This window comes from Lycorma delicatula, chromosome 5, assembly GCF_047948215.1.
Source record: "Lycorma delicatula isolate Av1 chromosome 5, ASM4794821v1, whole genome shotgun sequence".
Taxonomy (NCBI): Eukaryota; Metazoa; Arthropoda; class Insecta; order Hemiptera; family Fulgoridae; genus Lycorma; species Lycorma delicatula.
Window position 1 is genome coordinate 1,719,653 of NC_134459.1, and position 21,036 is coordinate 1,740,688.

General features: G+C 29.5%; 1 protein-coding gene across 3 annotated transcripts in view; it reads right to left on the reverse strand.

Moving 5' to 3' along the window:
• Cpsf100 (cleavage and polyadenylation specificity factor subunit 2) overlaps window positions 1–21,036 on the reverse strand; it is a 65,416-nt gene that overhangs the window by 23,708 nt on the left and 20,672 nt on the right. For all 3 annotated transcript variants that reach the window (XM_075365493.1, XM_075365491.1, XM_075365492.1), the window contains exons 5-9: window positions 16,245–16,678; window positions 10,771–10,893; window positions 6,774–6,874; window positions 4,570–4,725; window positions 2,008–2,217 (exon numbers count right to left, since the gene is read on the reverse strand). In XM_075365493.1, the coding sequence (XP_075221608.1) occupies window positions 2,008–2,217; window positions 4,570–4,725; window positions 6,774–6,874; window positions 10,771–10,893; window positions 16,245–16,678 (1,024 nt within the window). The remainder of the gene's footprint in view (window positions 1–2,007; window positions 2,218–4,569; window positions 4,726–6,773; window positions 6,875–10,770; window positions 10,894–16,244; window positions 16,679–21,036) is intronic.

Below are 21,036 nucleotides of genomic sequence, written 5' to 3' on the forward strand. Positions count from 1 at the left end.
ACTAAATACAATTTTAACAATACTAAGTAGCAAGAAAAATGTTAGATTTAAAATATTATGCCCAATTTTATTTAATTATTGAATCTGAGTCTGAATTTAAATGTTAGTCATAAAATAACCTTCAATAATGACTAACACTGACCAGTTTCATGAGTAGTGAAGGCTTAAAAATTAGTTTAGAAATTTCATGAAAAAATTTTAAACATTTAATTTCGTTTCTTAATTAAATTAATTTAAGTTTATATTTTTAAATTAGCAATGTCAAGCAAAATTTTTAATGAAAAATAAACTTGGAATGCACAGAAATTGTCAGAATTTAGTTTTCAGTAAATTTTCTGAGAAAATTTTATATAAAATGATAAAAGAAGCACAGCTGTTTTCAGAAAATTCTGTTCTTTTGAGTATATATATATATATATATATATATATATATATATATATCCAAAAATAAATATTGCCATATATATATATATTTTTTTAAGGTGCTCTTTCAAAATGAATTTTTATTTATCCAAATGTTTACCAAATAACTGAAAAAAACATATTACATTAAAAATTTCACACCATTAAAAGAGTAAAGATCTTTGTTAAATTTGGAATAAGTAGATTACTACAGCTTAAAATGAAATTTCTTGCAAAGTTTTAAAAGAACTAAGAACTAAGTGCATTCTGTAACAATTTGCTTTAGCAATTTAGTGAAATATTCCAATTACTTTGATGGTTAGAAGATACAGAGTGATTCAAAGAAATGGGAAATTTAAAAAATTAAATAACGTTAATGAAAAATGTTTTTTAGAAAATGAATTTTATTTCATGTAATTGTACAAATGTTGCCATTTTAGGATACATACATTTTAGTTTATTTTTTAAAGATGGGAAATCTCTTTTGTTGTTCCACAACAAAGGTTTCAAGCACGGCTACGTAACGAGCCGACGTCACTGTAATCGCAAGACCGTTGTCATCCTCAAAAAAATAAGGGCCTATAACACCGTAAGATGACATAGCACACCACACGGTCACTTTCTGGCTGTGCAACAGACGCTGGTGTAGCTGCGTAGGATTTTCTTGTGTCCAGTATCTGAAATTTTGCTTGTTAACAAATCCACTGAAATGGAAATGGAAATCCAATGGAAATGGAAATGGTGGAAATGCGCTTCGTCGTCGAAGAGTTTGTCACGAACTGTAGATGTCAGATTTCCACCAATTCTTAACACAGCCTGGTTTCAACAAGACAGAGCAACGTCACATACTGCATGAATATCGATGACAGCTGTATGCCGATTGTTTGGACAAGTGTCATTTCACGAAACGGTGACATTAGATGGCCTCCCAGATCGCCTGATCTGTCAGCTTGCGATTAGTTTTTTGTGGGGTCACCTTAAAAGCAAAGCGTTCCACAGTAGACCTGCTACAACGGAAGAACTGAAGGCAAAGATCCGAGAAGCAATTGCGGAAATTCCAGTCGAGATGTTACGTCAAACCACGAACAATTTAACGAAGAGACTTCGTGAGTGTTTACGTAAAAGAGGAGGTCACCTGGAAGATGTCATCTTTAAAAAATAAACTAAAATTTATGTATTCTAAAATGGCAACATTTGTAAAATTACATGAAATAAAATTCATTTTCTAAAAAAAATTTTCATTAACGTTATTTAATTTTTTTAATTTCCCGTTTCTTTGAATCACCCTGTATAAATAAAAATCACATTTACACAATTTAAAAATGAAAGTTACTGATTTATTTAAATAATAGAGCTTACAGCCAGGAATTTTTCAAATATATATATAATTTAATAGAACAAGACTTGACTCCTCCCAAAACAGAACTCCAACAATAAATAGCTTCCTACGTAAAAAAAAAAAAGTTAATTGAAATTTCTATCTTTTTTGATAAAAATAACAACAGATTGCTGTAAATTTTAATATTTGGCAGTCCTGCAACACCGACTAACATAGGACTAGTAGCAAAAGAGTTATGACTGACAAATTAAATTAAAAATACTTACTTTATTATTTCACCATAATCATCAAATTTTACTTTTTCTTCAAAAAATGGAAATATAGGAAAATGTTTTTTAGTTGTTTTAAAAAATCCACTGCTAGTGTGTGTCGGTCTGTTATAATCATGCTTTAACATCAAATCATGATTACCTTTGGAAATACTTATTATTTCTAATTCGTCCTCTGATTCTGAACTTAGATAGATATCCAGATCCCTAAATAAATAAATAACTATTTAGCTCAAGATTTATACTATGGACTATTACTAATAAGTCAATAAATTTTCCTACTTATTTTACGTTCAATATTGACCTTATATTTAAAGAAGTGTAAATTTATTAAAATACATGAGTAATTAAAATACTTTCAGTAACCTTGAAACATTGTCGGGCCTATTCTAATTGATCTTACCATGACACCTAATACAAGAATGATTGCTAATAAAAAATTCTGTTCTGTCCTTTACAGAGAAGTTCATATTACTTACATTAAACAACCCTATATTGAACATGGAATCTGATAAAACAGTGAAAAAATGTCAGTTCTAAAATCCTTCATCCTTCAAAGTCATAGTCGACATGATCGAAGAACTAGTCAAAACTATTAAAAGTAACCCAAGTAAATTTTTATATAGATGGTTCATGAATAAAGTAAAAGCTACTGTTAGGATCTTTGGTGAATCATTTTTAAGATAAACCTTAGTTTCAGGTTTGGTAAATATACCAGTCTCTCAGGCAAAACATTAACAATTTTTGACATTTATAATTTTTTTAAATGTCTCTATTGATGTATAAACATTGGATATGTTTATAAATCCATCCTTATAATTTCAGATTTTAAAATACTTTCAAATCTTTTATCAAAAATGATGCGGGATTATGCCAAGTGAATGAAAATTCAGAAAGGAGAGACCAGGAAAGATGCAAAGCCTTAATTTATCAATCCTCATTTGGCAAGTTGTTGAGCCTTGGCTAGGACAGTAGTTAAAAAGTGGATATAAATGAAATGAAAAATACTGGAAAACATGGCCTAAAATAAAGATTTACACAAGTTTATTATTACGGGAAGTGTCAGAAACTTTTCTGATTCCTTTCTAAAACTGACTAGACAAAATATTAGGAAAGTATCATTTATCAAAATGAATATGATATATTCACATCTTATCTAAGAACTATGGATTCTTAATACAGAAGAGCCAGTACATAGTATAAGCCAAAAGAAGATTGCTAGGCACCTTTTCCTAGAATGGAAAGGTTTTTTTTATAAGAGATTTAATTTTTCAATTCTGTCCTTTCAGGTGTAGGGACCTGAAAACATGTCAGACACAGCAGCTTTGTCAAGTCACAAATCCAGGATAGTAGGTTATGTGCAAATAGAGAAATATAAAACATTTTAGGCTAAGATGTTTGGGTTATGAATACTCATTTAAATTTAATCTAATTATTAATTCTTGGAGGTACATTTCATAACAACTATTAATAATTTGTCATTTGTAGTAGTAATACAAGTGCTGGATTTTCCTTAGTTCACATTAAACATTAATTTGTGCATTTTATCACTTTTTAAATTCATCTCAATCACTATTCTGGCAAGATATTTAAGGTTAGACATCTGGTAAGTTTAGGAGAGTGAATTATAACAACTAAACATTTTGCGACTTAAAATACTTACTGCAAACTGGTGCTTCCATTCATAAAAAATTAACACAAGGTAAATCAAAATAATGGTAATATAGCTAGTATCATATAACCAGAAAAAAATTCAAAAATATCCCAGATAAATTCCTAACCTTTTGCTTCGGAGGGAATGTAGAAGGCTCTTGTTTGAGAATAAATTAAGGTAAAACAAAATAAAACAGCTAATAAAAAAAAAAGGATAAATCCCAAGATAACTAGTATAATACCACAGGAATGTAGACAGCTCTTGCATGTACAACAGTAATAAGAAATATGTTCTGCACATCACAATAAACTGAATCTTCTTACAATATATATTTCTAGAACATTCTGAATAGATTAAAATAAAGTATGTAAAAAAACAATAGGATGTAGAATAAAAATTAAAGATTGCAGTTATGTGTAATGAAATGGTTCCTGCAGAAGTCCAAGTAAAACAATTCTGAATGCAATTCATCAGATCCAGTGGAAAACTGCATGCTGTCCTAATGATCAAAGCTATTAAAACTGACAAAAAATCACATTAGAATTAATAATGGGTAATAAAAAAGACAAGATATATAATAAAAAATAAAATATGAATTCTGTTTTATTTTATTATAGAATATTATTATTATTCTATAATATTAATATTTATAAAAATATTTTTACATAGCATTTAAACTTAAAACAAAAAATTAATTAATTGCAATAATTTAATTTAAATAATAATTATAACAAACAGGAAACCAAATTTTTCAAAATACTTATATATTAAAAAAAACTAAAAAACATTTATGAACTGCAAATTAATGGTATTGATTTTATCATTTAAGATGCATAAATAAACAATTATCATATAAATATTAAATATAAATTAGAACATAACCCAATTCAATAATTAATTATTACCTTTTGTCGGGCTTTTTATCCTTAGCTTCATGTTCCTTACGCTGATATTCCTCAAGTTCAGCTCCTTCTAATCTTACTCTTTTTTTTACTTGTACATTCATTGTTCTAGATCCCCCTAATTGTATTAAATCACGAGCTAATGTACCTGGAGAAGTCCTGCAATAAAATTACAAGTTTAGAAGCAATTACAATTTTATTATTATGAAATGCTACTTCACCATACTTTTAAGTCAAAAAGAATTCAATCGCAACAAAAAAATCACTTTATAGTAGAAAGCAGTACACTAAGTTCCCTGGTCAAAAACGTACAGAAAGAATTTCCTTTTTTGGAAGACACTTCATCTCTATAATTTTTAGTTTCCTCTTAACAGAAGTATAAGGGATTTTATATGTGCCTATGTTAAAATACAGACTTCATTTCTATCCACAACTTTCAAGGCTAAACAAAGCTGCAGTTGCACTTTAGAAGAAAATTATTTTGTGGTAAACGATTCCGGATTTGACAATCCAATTAGTCCAACTTCCAACACCAAGCACTTAACTTTCTCAAATATTCTGACTGACACACTCTATAAGCATTCCAACAATTTTATTTTGAACTGAAAGCTAAAGCTTCTTTAACATTTTATATTTACGCTAGATTCCATAAATTCCTTTTGCCATGAGTTCAAAACCCTAAATCAATAATTTTTAGTTTGATAGTGCTTGCTTGAAGTTTTTTTTTTGCTTGTGAGCAAGTATGCATTCACAACTGGACTATTCCTTGGTCTCTATATTAACAAACTTCACCATGTCTCATTTTCTGTCAAACTTCTGTTAAGATATTTATCTCCATTTTTATTATAGCGTGAATAAATATCAAGGCCATGGTCCAATACTCCATGATAAAAGCTACAATACCTTCTTTGAATTTTGGGAACTTCAGTCAGTATTCTGATACCCATTTGCTTGAAACTTAGGGGAATCCAAGTTGTAAGTCATGATTCTAGAAAGGGTTGTTGCAAAATTTAATGAAAACTTATTTTAAAGTTAAGAAACTGTGAAAAAGTCAAACAATTACATAGGTTACACTTTCCCTACTTGTCATACACATTATGGAACTCCTTTCAAAATGTTTACTACTAATATCTCACAGTAGTATCAGTTTAAGGAAAAGAAAAAGAAACAAAAATAAAACAAAATAAGATAGGTAATATAAAATTTAAAACAAATACAAGAATTAGAATTATTTAATCTAATTAATAATTATGATATAAAAACAGACCAATGTATCAACTAAAACAGAAGTTCCACATAAAAGATATGTTCATAAAAATTAATCTATGAAGGGTGCACCAAATTAATAATGAAAGAAATTTTTACCTGTAGTACTGACAAGATAACTTATAAACAAATTTTAAATGACCCCCACCCCACTGTTCTTCTGCTCATGATTAAAATATGTCATTATTGACAATTGTTACAAAAGATATTTTATTAAGCTTGATAGCTAAGGTAATGACATAAATCTCCCAGCGTGACATAAATATCAAATTTAAGAAATATTAAAAAAATGTTTTAGATAAATACTTGTAATAAGCAAAAATGTCACTTTCTACTTTAGAGGTTCACTAAACTGACATTTGAAAAAAGTATATCCATTTTTGTACATTATATATTCACAGTTCTAGTAAGCTGTTTTTTAGACTAAAAAACCCATAGGACCAAAGGGTCAATTTAATGATAGCTACAAAGAATTTGCTGAATTCTTTAATCTTGCTAATCATTCAATTAATACAACTACTGATAGAGTCCCTTTAATTAGAATGGATACCCGCAATATATAAACATCTATAAGATAGCAAATAACCATCAAGTACAAATAAATAAACTAGATTAAGCCTGATTTACATCAGTAATATCTGAACTAAAAACCATGGAATTCATTTAATCCTTGAGTAAAGCAATTCCCTTCTTATATTTTTAATTTAACAGCTTTCTTAATTAACCAAATCATTAACATTTTCATAATTATGAAACTGTTTAATAGTGTAAACCACACCACCAAGTGTATTATGAAATACATGAATACAAAATTAGTTACAACAAAAAATATATATTTTTGAATAAATCTATTATACATAATTACTTATAAAAGAATCAGTTAAGATTATTAATGACTCGTGTATTTATCAAACATTTTTTACAAATTAAATGTAATATACCTGCTAGTAATGATAATACTGTTATTTGACTTTGAACACCATTGCAGAAACAACTCTCTAGAGAAACCACATTCCATGTCAGGAGAACTAGCAAGAACTACCTACATAAAATATAAAAAAAGGAAACAAAACATATTAATAAATACTGGATGTAGATAAAATGTATTAACTACTAAGTGTTTTTAATAATAAAATATATTAATGGGTTATTTCTTAAAGTAAATTTAAATTAAATAATAAACTTTAATAAGAGGGATTGTAGAAAAGAATAATATTATTCTTGTTTACACTTGCAAAGATCCTATATTTCACATGAACTTTTTCCTGAGCTTGCAAACAGCCGAAAAATTATTAACATATACCTGTTAATAATTTAATGAATGTTGTCAATCTAACATTTTTATTGCTTCCTTGCTGTCAGGCACAAAATTTACTTTCTTAAGTTCTGCTCGACTCGGAATTATTACCATCTACGATTTGCATTTCTAAAATCTAATTATTTTCTAAAATGATTCCTAAATTTTATTACATCACATTAGCATTAATTCATTCATTAATAGCTATGCAAGGTTTGTTCTTTTAATTCCATTACCTTTATACAAAAAATTTAATATAATTGTAAAATGTAGAGCAAATAAAAGCTACTCATGAAATATAAGGCTAAAAGAACTATCTATGTATCACTTATTATCTATTTATTGGTTTCTGAGCTGGTTAGAGCATGATCCTTAATGGATGGACAAGAGTAATGAGCAAAACAATCCAAGAATTTTGATACAAACTGGAATATAAATAATATATCAGTTAACTAATGCTTACTTCTGTGACAATGTCAGATGAAACTTACCTGCACATACTACAGAACTTCTAAATGGATTTTCTGGATGATACATTACAAAGAAATGCAACATTTTCTTTCAAGAGGGCAAGACATCAAAAAAATTTACTTAGATTGTGTGAGATTTTCTAAATTTTATTTTTCAAACATACTGGCAATTTACTATAATGCTGTTTCATATAAAGAATGTAGCTAAAAAATAATGTTTCATATCTTTAGACATTAGCAGCACATAAATACACTTATACAGTTCAAGCAATACACACTAGCTAGCTAGAACAGGTCTACCTAAATCCCATTCATCAACTAACAAAGTTAAATAAATAGTAAAGTTATAAACTTAGTCAAATAGGTCTTATACAAAAAAAAGAATCGTCATTTTCTGTCATGACTGACTGATAACAAATTTTCTTAGTAAACAATGTAAACAAACTTCATCAGAATTTTCAGCATGAGATATAAGTGATTTCAGCTTGACTGTATGCAAATTGCTATATCATCTGTTTATTTATCCCTATTACCTGTAGAACCAAAATGTAAAATCTATAAATCATCATACATTTTTTGCTTTTTTTTAATTGTAAATTACAGAGTTGCACATTTTATTTTCCTGAACTTAAAGATTACACTGATACATTAAAAACAAATGTTAATGTTTCTCTAAGCATGATACCATTTCTTGAATTGCTTTTTTCCATACAGATCTGTAAATACAATTTTTCTATCACCCTTAGTGTTAAATAAATTACACTTCAAAAAAATTAAGGGAAAATATAGTTAAAATCTGTAAAATTTATAATTTTGCATGGCCATACCTGTGTTAGAATGATTTCGCTGATGCTTTTTTTTTATAAAAAGCCTCAGGCACATCCCGAATTAAAGTCCAACAGTAATCAGCTAGCATGTTAGTATTCCTCTTCCCTTTACAGTGGCTTTCCATCACTGAAATGTCTTGGTGTAAACGTTCACCATGTTCGTCACTTACATCTCTGAGGTTGTCTGGGAAAAAATCCAGATGTGAATGGAGGAAATGTATTTTCAAAGACATACTACATCCCATAGTTCTGTATGAACTAAGAAGTTGATAACAACATCGTGGTAAATGTCAAATTTTTGTTTGCCAAGAAAAGTTTTGCATCGTCTTTAAATGAAGCCCAAGCTGCACTTTCTACATTATTTAACATTGAGTTAAATACATCATCTTTGACCAACTCTCTTATTTGAGGATCAACAAATATTCCTTCTTTAATTTTTCCTCCACTTACATTCAGAAATTTCTGTCTGATATACTAAAATCCGGGATGATCCTTCTTCACTTCTTTTACAAAATTTTTCATTACTCCTAACTTAATATGGAGAGGGGGTAAAAATATTATTTTGGGTTCAACTAAGGGCTCATGAATAATATTTTCCCAATTTGGAGATAAGTTATCTCATTTCCTCTACTCTATAGTAATATAAAGTTTATTCCTAGCTCAGCTGTCCCATTCACAAAGAAAACACATGTACTTAGTGTAGCCTAACTGAATGCCTAACAAAATAACTATAACTTTCAAATCACCACATATGTTCCGGCTATGTTTTTATAATTTATTTTTTCAAGGACATCTTTTATCACATCATATCTCCTTACAAATTAATACCATAAGCGATTGGTGTCAAAGGATATTTGTTACCATAGTGTAGTAGAACCACTTTTAAGCTATACTTGGACGAATCTATAAAAAGGCGCCAGTCCTCAGGTTTATGAACTTGTCCTAAGTGTAACATAAGCTCATCAATATTTGGCAATAAAACAAATTATTTTCATCAATAAAGCACTGAGAAAGTTCTTTTTGTCAGCTTCGAAAGCCTGAATTTTTTATATTTTTTTGAGGTAAATTTCAACCTTGCAGTCTTGATCCTAACAGTTTGGCTCAATTTTCTGAAAAATTTAAACCTCACCAAGTCATTTAATTCTACTTCACCTTGTGATATAAGATGTGGCTTATTGGAAGATAAATCAAAATCATTGCTGTCTTCTTCAGTACTGCCTGATTCTTCATCGCTGCTTTCAAAACAAACATTTACAGGTTGGTCAGGAACTGGAATAATTTCACTGTGAGGTACAGGCCTGACTGCAGATTGCAATAAAGGATATTTTACAGTATGTTTAAATTTTTTAGAAATTCTAGACAATTGTTAAACAAAAGTAACAATCGGTTACATGATCCTTTGGTTCACACCAAACATAGCTACACCAAATAGCAAAGCCTTCGGTGTATCTTTCAGCCATTCTCCTAAATACACAGAACAACTAGTGCATACTATACGAGGAGCCCACATCTTATCCTGATCACTAATTTTACACTGAAAGTAAAAAAGATATGCTTTTTTAAAAAGGTGTAATGTTTTGGTAAACTCGCCACATGCATAACAAAAGGCATCCACATCACTTAACACAATTTTGATGCATCATGACACTGCATTGTTAACAAACTTAAGACGGTAATAAAAATGAACCAAATTAATTCATTCCTAAATCCAGTGTTTAATACAAAAAATATAGCTGTGTTTTCAGCTACATGTTTTGGCCTGCATAGACATGATTAATCTTGTCCATGAAGGCTCACTCTTCAGTATTAAATATGATGTGATAATATGTAACTATGATATGATTTAATTATTTACAGCATCACAAAACAGATTAAAATCAGGTATCGCATATTAGGAAACAAAAATTATGTTATCAGTGCGAATAACATTTTTGCAAAGAATTATACTTGCTTAACTAAAAATTTATGAACTTTATTTCTTGAAATATTAAAAAATATTTTGGGAGTTCTGTAAGATGAAAGATTGTGACATTTTATTACTTGCTTTTATATTATAAAGAATGTATAATTAATTTTAAATAGATTTTCATGAAAAAATTAAATTAAACAAATAATAGTTAAATATGATACACAACTGTCTGATACAAAATGATAGATCTGAAAATTACATTAATTACTACATACAGAAGTACATTCATTATTTTAGTACTAAATCAATACAAAAAGGTCTTTTCTCTTCAAAAAAACTGCTAACTTTAACACTTCCTTTATGTTTAATATTTCATTAAGTACACAGTTTTCAGGAACAAAGCTATACACATTAAAGAAAAAAAAATAAAAATACCTTTGGACTAGGAACTTTATTTAATTCAGCCATACTATGACATAACTGTAGATGTTTAAACTGGAATGGATTATTTCTTGCTCCTTCAAAACTGCGCATTAACTTATCGCTCATCCATTCTATCTAAAAAATTGATATTGATAAATAAATATAATTTTTTTTACACATAAGATAAAAGAAGATGATAATATTCTACAGTATTTTAGAATAATTAGGGTTGAAAGGTAAGCATATTAAATTAAAAAATTTTGAAACTTACTAGCCTTTACCATATATAGATACTAATACTCTCTCTTTTTCTATTTAACCTCTGGAACCACTGTAAGGTGTTACTTCAGAGGATGAATGAGGATGATATGTATGACTGTAAGTGAAGTGTAGTCTTGTTCAGTCTCAGGTCGAACATTCCTGAGATGCGTGGTTAATTGAACTCAACCACCAAAGAACACCAGTATCCACGACCTAGTATTCAAATTCATACAAAAGTAACTGCCTTTACTAGGATTTGAATGTTAGAACTCTCGACTTTGAAATCAACTGATTTGCAATGATAAGTTCATCACTAGATCAACCCGGTGGGTTAGGTAGACTAAACCTAATAATTTAGAGTTGAGTTCTAGACTTGGTGGAGTAAGGACATGCTGCTCTGCGCTCGTTTATCAACGTTGCTTGTTGATACACGTGTTGTTATGACTAACTGTGTTTTGCTTATGGTTAATGATAATACCTTCTGCGTATTTTATTAAATCTGATACGCTACCTGTGTCACATCATTTGTCGTTTATTTCATAAAACATTAAATCTTTAAATAAAATATTATTTATAATACTTTAAATTGTGTTTAGAGTGGTCAGTTTTTCTTTGCAACTTTTGTTTAAATTATGGATAAATTTCTAATGCCGCAGACTCAAAAAGGAAAACGAGATTGTCCAGTTAATTTACCTGACGAGGAGGACCAAGCAGCAAAATAAATTCCTGGATTTGAAAATTTAGATCTGCTTCACAGCATGTAAGCAATGAGCAATGATGTAGAAATTCTTTGATGAAAATTTAGCCAAGCTGGCAAAAAAGAGGTTATTTTGGGTATATCGGCTGCAATTTGAGATCTCACGGAGGAAAATAGATCGTTGAAAGAAGAAGTACGGATTTTGAAGGAAGAAAATGCCAAACATTTGAGCTGGCTTGATAATTACAAAGACTGGGCACGCCGTAATAATTTAATATTAGAGGGCTGAGATTTAACTTCGATACGGATTGCCATGTAATTGTGAGGGACTTCTGTATGGATGTGTTACAAATAGATTGGGAAGTAGTGATTAATCGAGCCCATACACTTGGTAAACAAAGGATAATGCTCCCATTATTTTGCATTAGCCATTTGGTAGCGATATTGAGTATATATTAAAAAACACAAAGAGGTTAAAAGGAACTAGCATGATACAAGTAGTACACAAGGACGTTTGTTGGGAAACCAGGAAAAAAAGGGGAAAGCTTGGCGATTTGAAGAGATGTTATTAAAGCGGTGGGCAATAAGAACATGATTATTATTAATGTGGACCAGCTGATATTGGAGGGTCAAAAATTTACTTGGACGGCAAGGGGACAATTGATGTGCAGATCGCAAGACAGTGTGACAAAATTGAAGGACATGTTCAATTACAAATCTGGGAAAATTGTTTAAAAATATCAATGGACAACTGGGAGGTTCAATAGTGTGAGGTTGTCTGTCAGGAAGGGGAGAGAGATAAAATACTTAAGATTCTAGGATATAATGTAGCGGGACTCAGTGGTAAGTTATTGTTGCATGATTTTTTTCATTTATAAAGAACTATGAAAGTATAAAAAAAAAAAAAAACTTATTTTTGGGTGTATTTGAATGTGTTGTAAATTTAGGGTCAACAAAAGAGGAAAATAAGTGTTATACAACTGTAAAAGAATAATGTTTATCACTTTTTATTTTATGGGTTGGATTCTAAGTGCAATCAGTAAATAGATAGGCATAACATGTTTAATATATATATATATACACACGAGTATGTAAACTTCTTCATACTGTACTTGTATGAACAGTTCAGGATTACTAAAAAAAAAGTAAACATATACATTAAAATAAAATATATGTTCCCTAAATCTCATATAAAAACTGCACCTACCAAACCATCATATTTAGTCAAGTAGAGATTTTTGGAATTAAAGTAAAACTTCCTAATATCACACACAGCTCAGGAACAACAATCTGTCCATTATTTAGAGGCATCCGCTATTCAGAAAAATGCAAATACAGTATTTTGTTCGATTATTGTATAGAAAAAAATCACTTGGAATGGGACAACAGTATTGTTTATTTATTTCTTGTAAATTATTATTTTTTTTAATTAGTTGCTAATTAAAATTACTTGTAAAATTCAAGCTTTTTTTTATTGCTTTTCTGAAAATAAAACAAACACTATCTTCTAGGTTCATATTTGAATAAAAAAATAATATTGTACTACTGTAATGGAATAATAAAATTACTGTACTATACTAAAGTGGAAAAAAAAGAGCTACAAAAATATTAATCAAAGAAGCTATGGTACTTAGGAATATTAATCAACACAAATATACAAAAAATAATGTATAAACCCAAATAAAAACCAAATAATGTTACATACAATTTATTTAGATGTAGATGATTTAAGACAGATGTCTATTTTAGTTTGAACTAAGTCTTGGTACAGATTTTTTTCAACAAGCAACTGCACTTCTGCAATATTAAAACAATGCCGTATGGTAATCCTTTTTTGTAAGAAATATTGCTTTAATTTTCTAACCTCTTCTCTTGCTTCCTTTCTCATGATGGTAAATCCGGGTTCATTGTCATTATCATCATCATCAGAGTCATTGTTGTTCCTTTTGAAAATAGTAATATCAGGGGCAGCAACAAGATCATGGATGTCAGTCGATACATCCTGTGTTGAGCATGTTGTCAATGTTCAGGTACTTTTTGTAGTTTCCAAACGGTTGAATAAGCTCTTGAAATTCACTCTGTTCCACAGAATTTTTATTTGGTTCAGTAACATTTTTAATGTCAAAACTGAAGTAACTTTGTGGAGATTTAATACCGGTTTTTATGAAACAATTTCTCACTGTTGTAGTAATAATCTGCTTTATAGCCATTTGAATCCATAAAACTGCACTCAACATACTAATTCTCTTAGAAATCTCATCAGCATCCATAACTTTCATTGTTCACAATAAGTACCATAATACCTATTTTCTGTACTAAATTTTAAAGCTCTGAATGATCTCCTGATCAAGCAGTTGACATACTGCAGTAGTATTTGGGGGAAGAAATATACATTCTAATAAATTTTAATAATGTATTTTGTAAATTATAATGTATTAGAAGAAAGAATACAGTACTATACCGCAACAAAATTATTACAAGTGTTCAATGTACAATATACACTTGCACAGCAACTGATGATGAATCGCACTGGATAGTGAATTGATTGAATTCATAACATCAACATCTAGGTGGGAAGTGGTACAATTCACAACAGATGAACAAATTAGTCGCACTAGGTATGAAATAAAAAAAGAAAACTTTTAGAATGTTTTTTAGAACTGATTGAACAATTTTTACAGGTAAATTCATTGTTCACATCCATTATTTAGAAGGTCTGTTATTGGGAAGTATTTTATCCATTAATACCAGTATAAAACTGCCGAGGAATCTAAAGATGTCCGGTATTAAGAGGAGTGTTATTGGGAAGTGTCAGTTAAGGGAAGTTTCACTATATATAATGGTTAACATTACTTCTCAACATAGCTCATAATAGCCTCCATATTGGAATTTAGTTCACCATAAAATAATGACCAGTTCATTATCAAACTGTTAATCGCTGAAGTGTTAATTCTAACAAAGTCTTTCAATAGTACCTTGGCAAAAGTCTTATAGGTTGTTTAACCAACATGGTATTCCGACTTACAACAATACTTTTATTGTTAATACTATAGCAGATCATGTTAAGTTTCTGATATCAAGTCTAGCAATGCATGCTGTTTAAGAGAAAATTTGAGTAATACAATTTTCAAGTAAGAGGCCACTAAAGTTTTATATATATTATAAATCTCCTTTGTATTGGTATATTAATACACCAATAAAGTTTCATTAGTACAAAGTAGTATCTTCACTTGATTTTTAAACAGTTAGATATTTCTACTCCACCTGTATTTGTACAAACACTAAATTAGCAGAAATGGAATCTATAAATATAAAAAAAAATAGAGTAAATATATAAAAATAGAATACTTTTCTGAACTTAATAGTATTAGTAGCTGTAAATGAAAGCAGTATGCTAATTCAAACATGTGGCAGAAAGAAAAAAAATGGTGTATTAATTACCAAGATAAGTGAAGATTTTGTACTACAAGTCAAAAACTTTTGTTATTTAGGTAGTCAAATTACAAAGGCTGGACGGCACAAAGATATTAGAAATGGTTTTGCTTAATGAAAGAGTTTCTTTACATAGAAAAGAAATTTCCAACCATAAAACAAAGATTTTGAGTGGAAAGAAATTTTTAAAAATATTAAAATGGAATGTAGCACTCTTTGGAGTGAACCAAGACTAGGAAAGCCAGAAAGTCCAAGAAATGCTTTTGAAATAAAAAGAATGTTGAAAATTAAATAGTTTGATAAAATTTGAAATTGAAATAAAAAGGATTTTTAAGACTTGGCAATAATATAAAAAGCTGTAATAAATTCTTACAAGAATCAGCAACTGGTAGGTCATATATTAAAGTATCCACATGGTTAGTTAATTTACAAAAGGGGCGTGTGAAGGTAAAAACTGTTAATGTACACATATATTAGAATGTGCAAAGCAAATAACTGAAAATGTAGAATATAAAAATTTTTTTTTTATTTGTCACTTGATTAAACTGATATACTTCACTTCCTTCGATTGTGAATGTCTCTTAATTTCAAAATTTGAACATGTTTTAAACTGGAACAAATATTTAAGTGTTCACTTATTTAAAATTTAACATACAACAAATTTGCTGAAATGACTGATGCGATAAAAATGAATCCATTAATTAAATTGTTATTTAAAAATTATTAATCAAATTCTTTATTTCAGTGGTCAGATACCTAACCACCCAGCAGAAACTCGTGGCTTATAACTAGTTAACTAACCTGTCAGTGCAAAAGATAAATACATACATAAGAAGAATTTACACTATCAGTCGTAGCATTAACAAAATTGGTAAGAATACTTAAAGAAAACAACAAGGTCTGTCTGTCTACACTGTAAGCTCTAATGTTCCATTAACGAAAATGTTTTAGTTACTGCAGATGTAACATAAGGATGTAGTTCATCCACAAATCTTTTATTCTCTCATATGCATTCTTGCATTCTTACTTTTCATAACATATAACAAGTTTGATTAATTTTTTTATTATTATTTTACATATTAATATAAACACTTACCTGTGATTTGGCAAATTCAACAACATTATAGCTGACATTATTTAATAATGCTAAGGAGTATGCCAGTAAACCAGAATCTTTATTCCTCCACAATTGATCAAGCATATGAGCTAATTCCAACACTCGACCAGCTGTATCAACAGCCACTAATACATTTCCACTATTACGCAATGTTTGTAGTATATTAGTCATTAATTTTTCATCTCGAGTACGTCGTCTAGCTTGCTGATATGTGGCATTAAATGCATCTGTTATAAGAAGAGATGGCCTCTGAAAACGTTCTAATTCACAACCATTAAGGTGTCTTTCTTTTTTATGATTAAAATCAACAGCATATATAATATCTTCTTCACCAACTTTCATAATTTTCCAGACAGTTCCACCAATAATATGGCCTGCTGGCATCGGTATAATTGTTAATCCATAACCTTTACCTAAAATTCACAACAAAAAAAGGTTAGTAAAAAAGGATTATAAAATGGCAGATTAACATACAAAAATAAGCAAATATATTAAAATAAGCATTCATACACATATTGTATACAAACAATTATATATATATATACATATATTGTATCATATGATACTTTGTAAACAACAATATGTAATTATGCAGGGTATTTATAATTTAACAAGACAAAAGTTGTATTAAATTAAGAAATTTAAAAAACTTAGCGAATGCAACTTAGTGAATTCAACACTGAAATACACAATATATCATTCAGTCCTGTCCTAAATCCTATGGATATGCCTACAGCAATGACTGCAATCTACATTTACCTGAACCGGCAGCTTGTCTAAATTTGCAAGAAGAGGAGGAACAAAAACTTTGTCTTAAACGCCACATTACCCCAATCTATAAGGAATAAATCAGGTGATTGTGTGTAGCCAAATACTGTTCTATCAAGCTCAACCCAACCCATAAAGGAGAAATGAAGTAGGAAGTCACCTAGTGATGGAAGTTGATACACCATGTTGAAAAGTAAATTTTTTGTAATGTATTTCTGTAACCGAGTTATTGGGAAGTCTTCAAGTATGCCCGATTAATAAATGCCAATTACATAGTTAACACAACCAAAAAGAAAGGACCATATATTTCAAAAAAAAAATTGATCAGTTTATAATATAGCTATTTTGATACTATAAAGGAGTAGTTCAAGCCTAATTTAAAATCTGACCACTGAAATAAAGAATTTGATTAATAATTTTTAAACAATTTAATTAATGGACTCATTTTTATCGCATGTTATTTCAGCAATTTTGTTATACGTAAAATTTTAAAGAATTGAACAGTTAAATATTTGTTACAGCTTAAAACATGTTCAAATTTTGAAATTAAGAGATACATCCAGAAGAGAAGGATGTGAAGTGTATCAGTTTATTCAAGTGACAAATAAAAAAAAATAATTATATTCCACATTTTCAGTTATTTGCTTTACACATTCTAATATGTATGTATATTAACAGTTTTTACCTTCACACTTCCACTTCTAAATTAACTAGCAGTGTGGGTACTTTAATACAGGATTATCATAAAAGAATGGTGCGGTTTCAGTAATTCATAGGAAGATCGTAGTGAAATTTCTAGATGTTATATTGGTATCCCTGAAAGCCTCCAACCCAAAAGTTTGTTTATCAGCAGTTGTAACCACAACGTCAGTTCTTGTATCGTTGTTGAGGTGAGTTTAGTGAGTTACTATGTTCTCGGATAAAGACAAAGCAAAGTGTGTTTTATTGATGGCCAAATTAAAATCCATAATTTTAGTTCAATGTGTGCTTCGACGTGAATTCGGAAGAGATCCACCACACAAAAATAACATAACAGGTTGGTTCAAACAATTTGAAGAAACTGGATCAGTTTAGAAACAGAAATCAACTGGCAGACCAAGTGTACCAGACGAAACGGTTGAACTATTTAGATAATCGGCAATTAGAAGTCCTGGGCAGTCCATCCCCCATTGAAGCGTCGAATTTGGTATTCCAAAATCAACATTTCACAAAGTTTTACATAAAAAACTAAAATTACACACTTATAAAATCCAGATACTACAGGAATTGAAACCCGATGATGGTGTAATAAGTTACAATTTTGCTGTTGAAATGTTGAACAGAATAAGTGAAAACTAATCATTTTTAGATGATATAATATTTACAGACGAAGCTACATTCCATGTGAATGGATGTGTTAACAGACACAATTCATGAATATGGGGCTCTGAATACCCACACGCAATTATTGAGAAACAATGCGATTCGCCTACGTGTGGTGTGATGAAAAATCATGTAATAGGGCCTTTCTTCTTTGCTGAAAAAAAACAATTAATGGAGTTGTGTATCTTTACATGTCAACCAATTATTGCTTTCCTCAGCTGGATGAACTCGAAAACATTCATCAACTTCATTTCCAACAAGATGGTGCTCCCCCGCACTTCAATGCATCGGTCACGGACGCTGTGAACAAAAAATTTGAAGATCGATGGATAGGCCGGCAAGGACCCATACTTTGGTCTCCAAGGAGTTCAGACCTGACACCTTGCGATTTTTTCTTGTGGGGCTACATCAAAAGCGTTGTTTATACACAAAAAATTTGCAACCTAAACCACTTAAAAAACAGGATTAATGAAGCAATGACAACCATTAAAGAAGAAATGTTAACTAACTTGGAGAGAAGTTGAGTATCGTTTGGACATTTGTCGAGCGACTAAGGACTATTGAAATTTATTAATTATGTAAAAAAATGTTTGAGACGATAAATTTGAAAAATAAAAAACATAAACTGTAAGTAATTCTGTTTTAATTTAAACCATGCTCAAAACCGCACCATTCTTTTATGATAACCCTGTATATGACCTACCATTGCTGATTCTTTTAAGAATTTATAACAGGCTTTTTATTATTGCAAAGTCTTAAAAACCTCTTCATTTCAATTTCAAATTTTATCAAACCATTTTTATAAACATATAAGAGTTTTTAAAAAGCAAAAATTTGATGTGGAGACCACATGACTTCCTTATACACCTATTAAATTACATATACACATTTTTTGCTGCACTTCATTTAAACTTATTTCATTTGAAAGATAAGTACGATGCTCCAATTCTTTAATAAAGTGGACAGTTACACAATTGCATTATGGTGGACACCATCTTGCATCACTTTTTTTGTGGTATCTGTATCAGCATTTTATATTAGTTTATGCATTAACTTTGTTTCATGTCGCTCAAGTAGATATGTGATATAAGTGAGACTATTTCAGATCTGTAACCAAGCACACATCGGTTTGAATCCAACTTCATGCATAAATATTTTTTTTAACTTTTTTTATTTAAATATATTGATTTATTAATAATTATTAACTACTGTAAAAATTTTTGAATTAAAATGAAAAGTACAGAAGATTTTATTTCACTAATAACTTCTGATTATTTTTCATCCTTTTTTCAATTGGAGTTTAATAATTATTAATAAATCAACATATTTAAATTAAAAACAAAAAAGAGGAAATGAAGTCAGATTTGAACCAATGTGCCTTCCCCTTGAAGGATCCAAATATTTCATTAATTACAATTTTATTTGGCTATAACCCTGGAACCAATGAAAATAAGTACCAATAATGACATATTGTTGAAACACTCTCAATGAAGGCTTATTACTGCAGTTAAAAAAAAGTCCAAAATCCAAATTTATTTAGAGGTCTTCATTTATATATATTTTTGACCCAGTCGATTGCAATCAAAAGATGAGGTGCAAAACTAGATGTTACAACAGTCAAAATTTCAACATTCTACGGCTAATATTTTTTGAGTTATACAAGATATATATGTACATACATACATACATACATCATGTTGAAACTAGTAAAAATGGATTCAGGGATAGTCAAAATGGATATTTACATTGAAATCTGAAAACCAAAATTTTTCGCCAATACTTCCTTTACTTCATACAAGCAAGTAAAAATACAAGAATGGTATACAAGGGAAATTATTTTTATTATAACTGGCAGCAGCACTGTTTTATCTAATAGGTCTATATGGTTTGTAGAATTTATCAGGCTTCATGATTTTATTCTAATAATTAAAGAGGGTGTGGGTGACAATTTTGTATACAGTATAATTTTTTTTTCTAATTTTTTAAATTTATTTTAACATGACATTCCTGGTAACATAAGGATTCCAACGCAGGGTTATATATCTAAATTGGTTCAGCCATTGAGCTGCTACCGTGGAACAAACAAACATACATACTCTGTAAATACAGTATACTCCTTTTTGGGTAGTCTTGTAATAAGGTAAAAAGGTGTAATATGGTCCATTTCTGAGTATATCAGTTCATATTTGTTTGGTTCAATCGTGATTTTGTACTAGCAAATATCCAGTTTCAGTTTTGAAAATTTGAAGAAAGGTTGCAAATATATAACAACATTTCCGAATAACTGCGATCTGTTACATCAACAGTGTACCAGATGCATTCAAAACTTAGCCTTCTACCTACTAACAGAAATACCCCATTTGAATTTTTAAAACCGGATGACTGGAATAATCCCTTTCTTTTATTAATAAAATTAATAAATAAATCAAACTATAAATATAAAATAATCTACACTTAGAAATTAAATTAAATAATCTGTAAATTAATTGACAACAGACTGCTTCTAGCAGAAGAGAGTGGTAATGGGAGCTGTGTGCAGCCATCCGGTGCACCATTGGTTCGCTTTGCACCAAAATTTTATTGCCAAATATGAACTAATAATTTAGTTTACTTTTACTTTTACTTACACAACTGCCCAAAA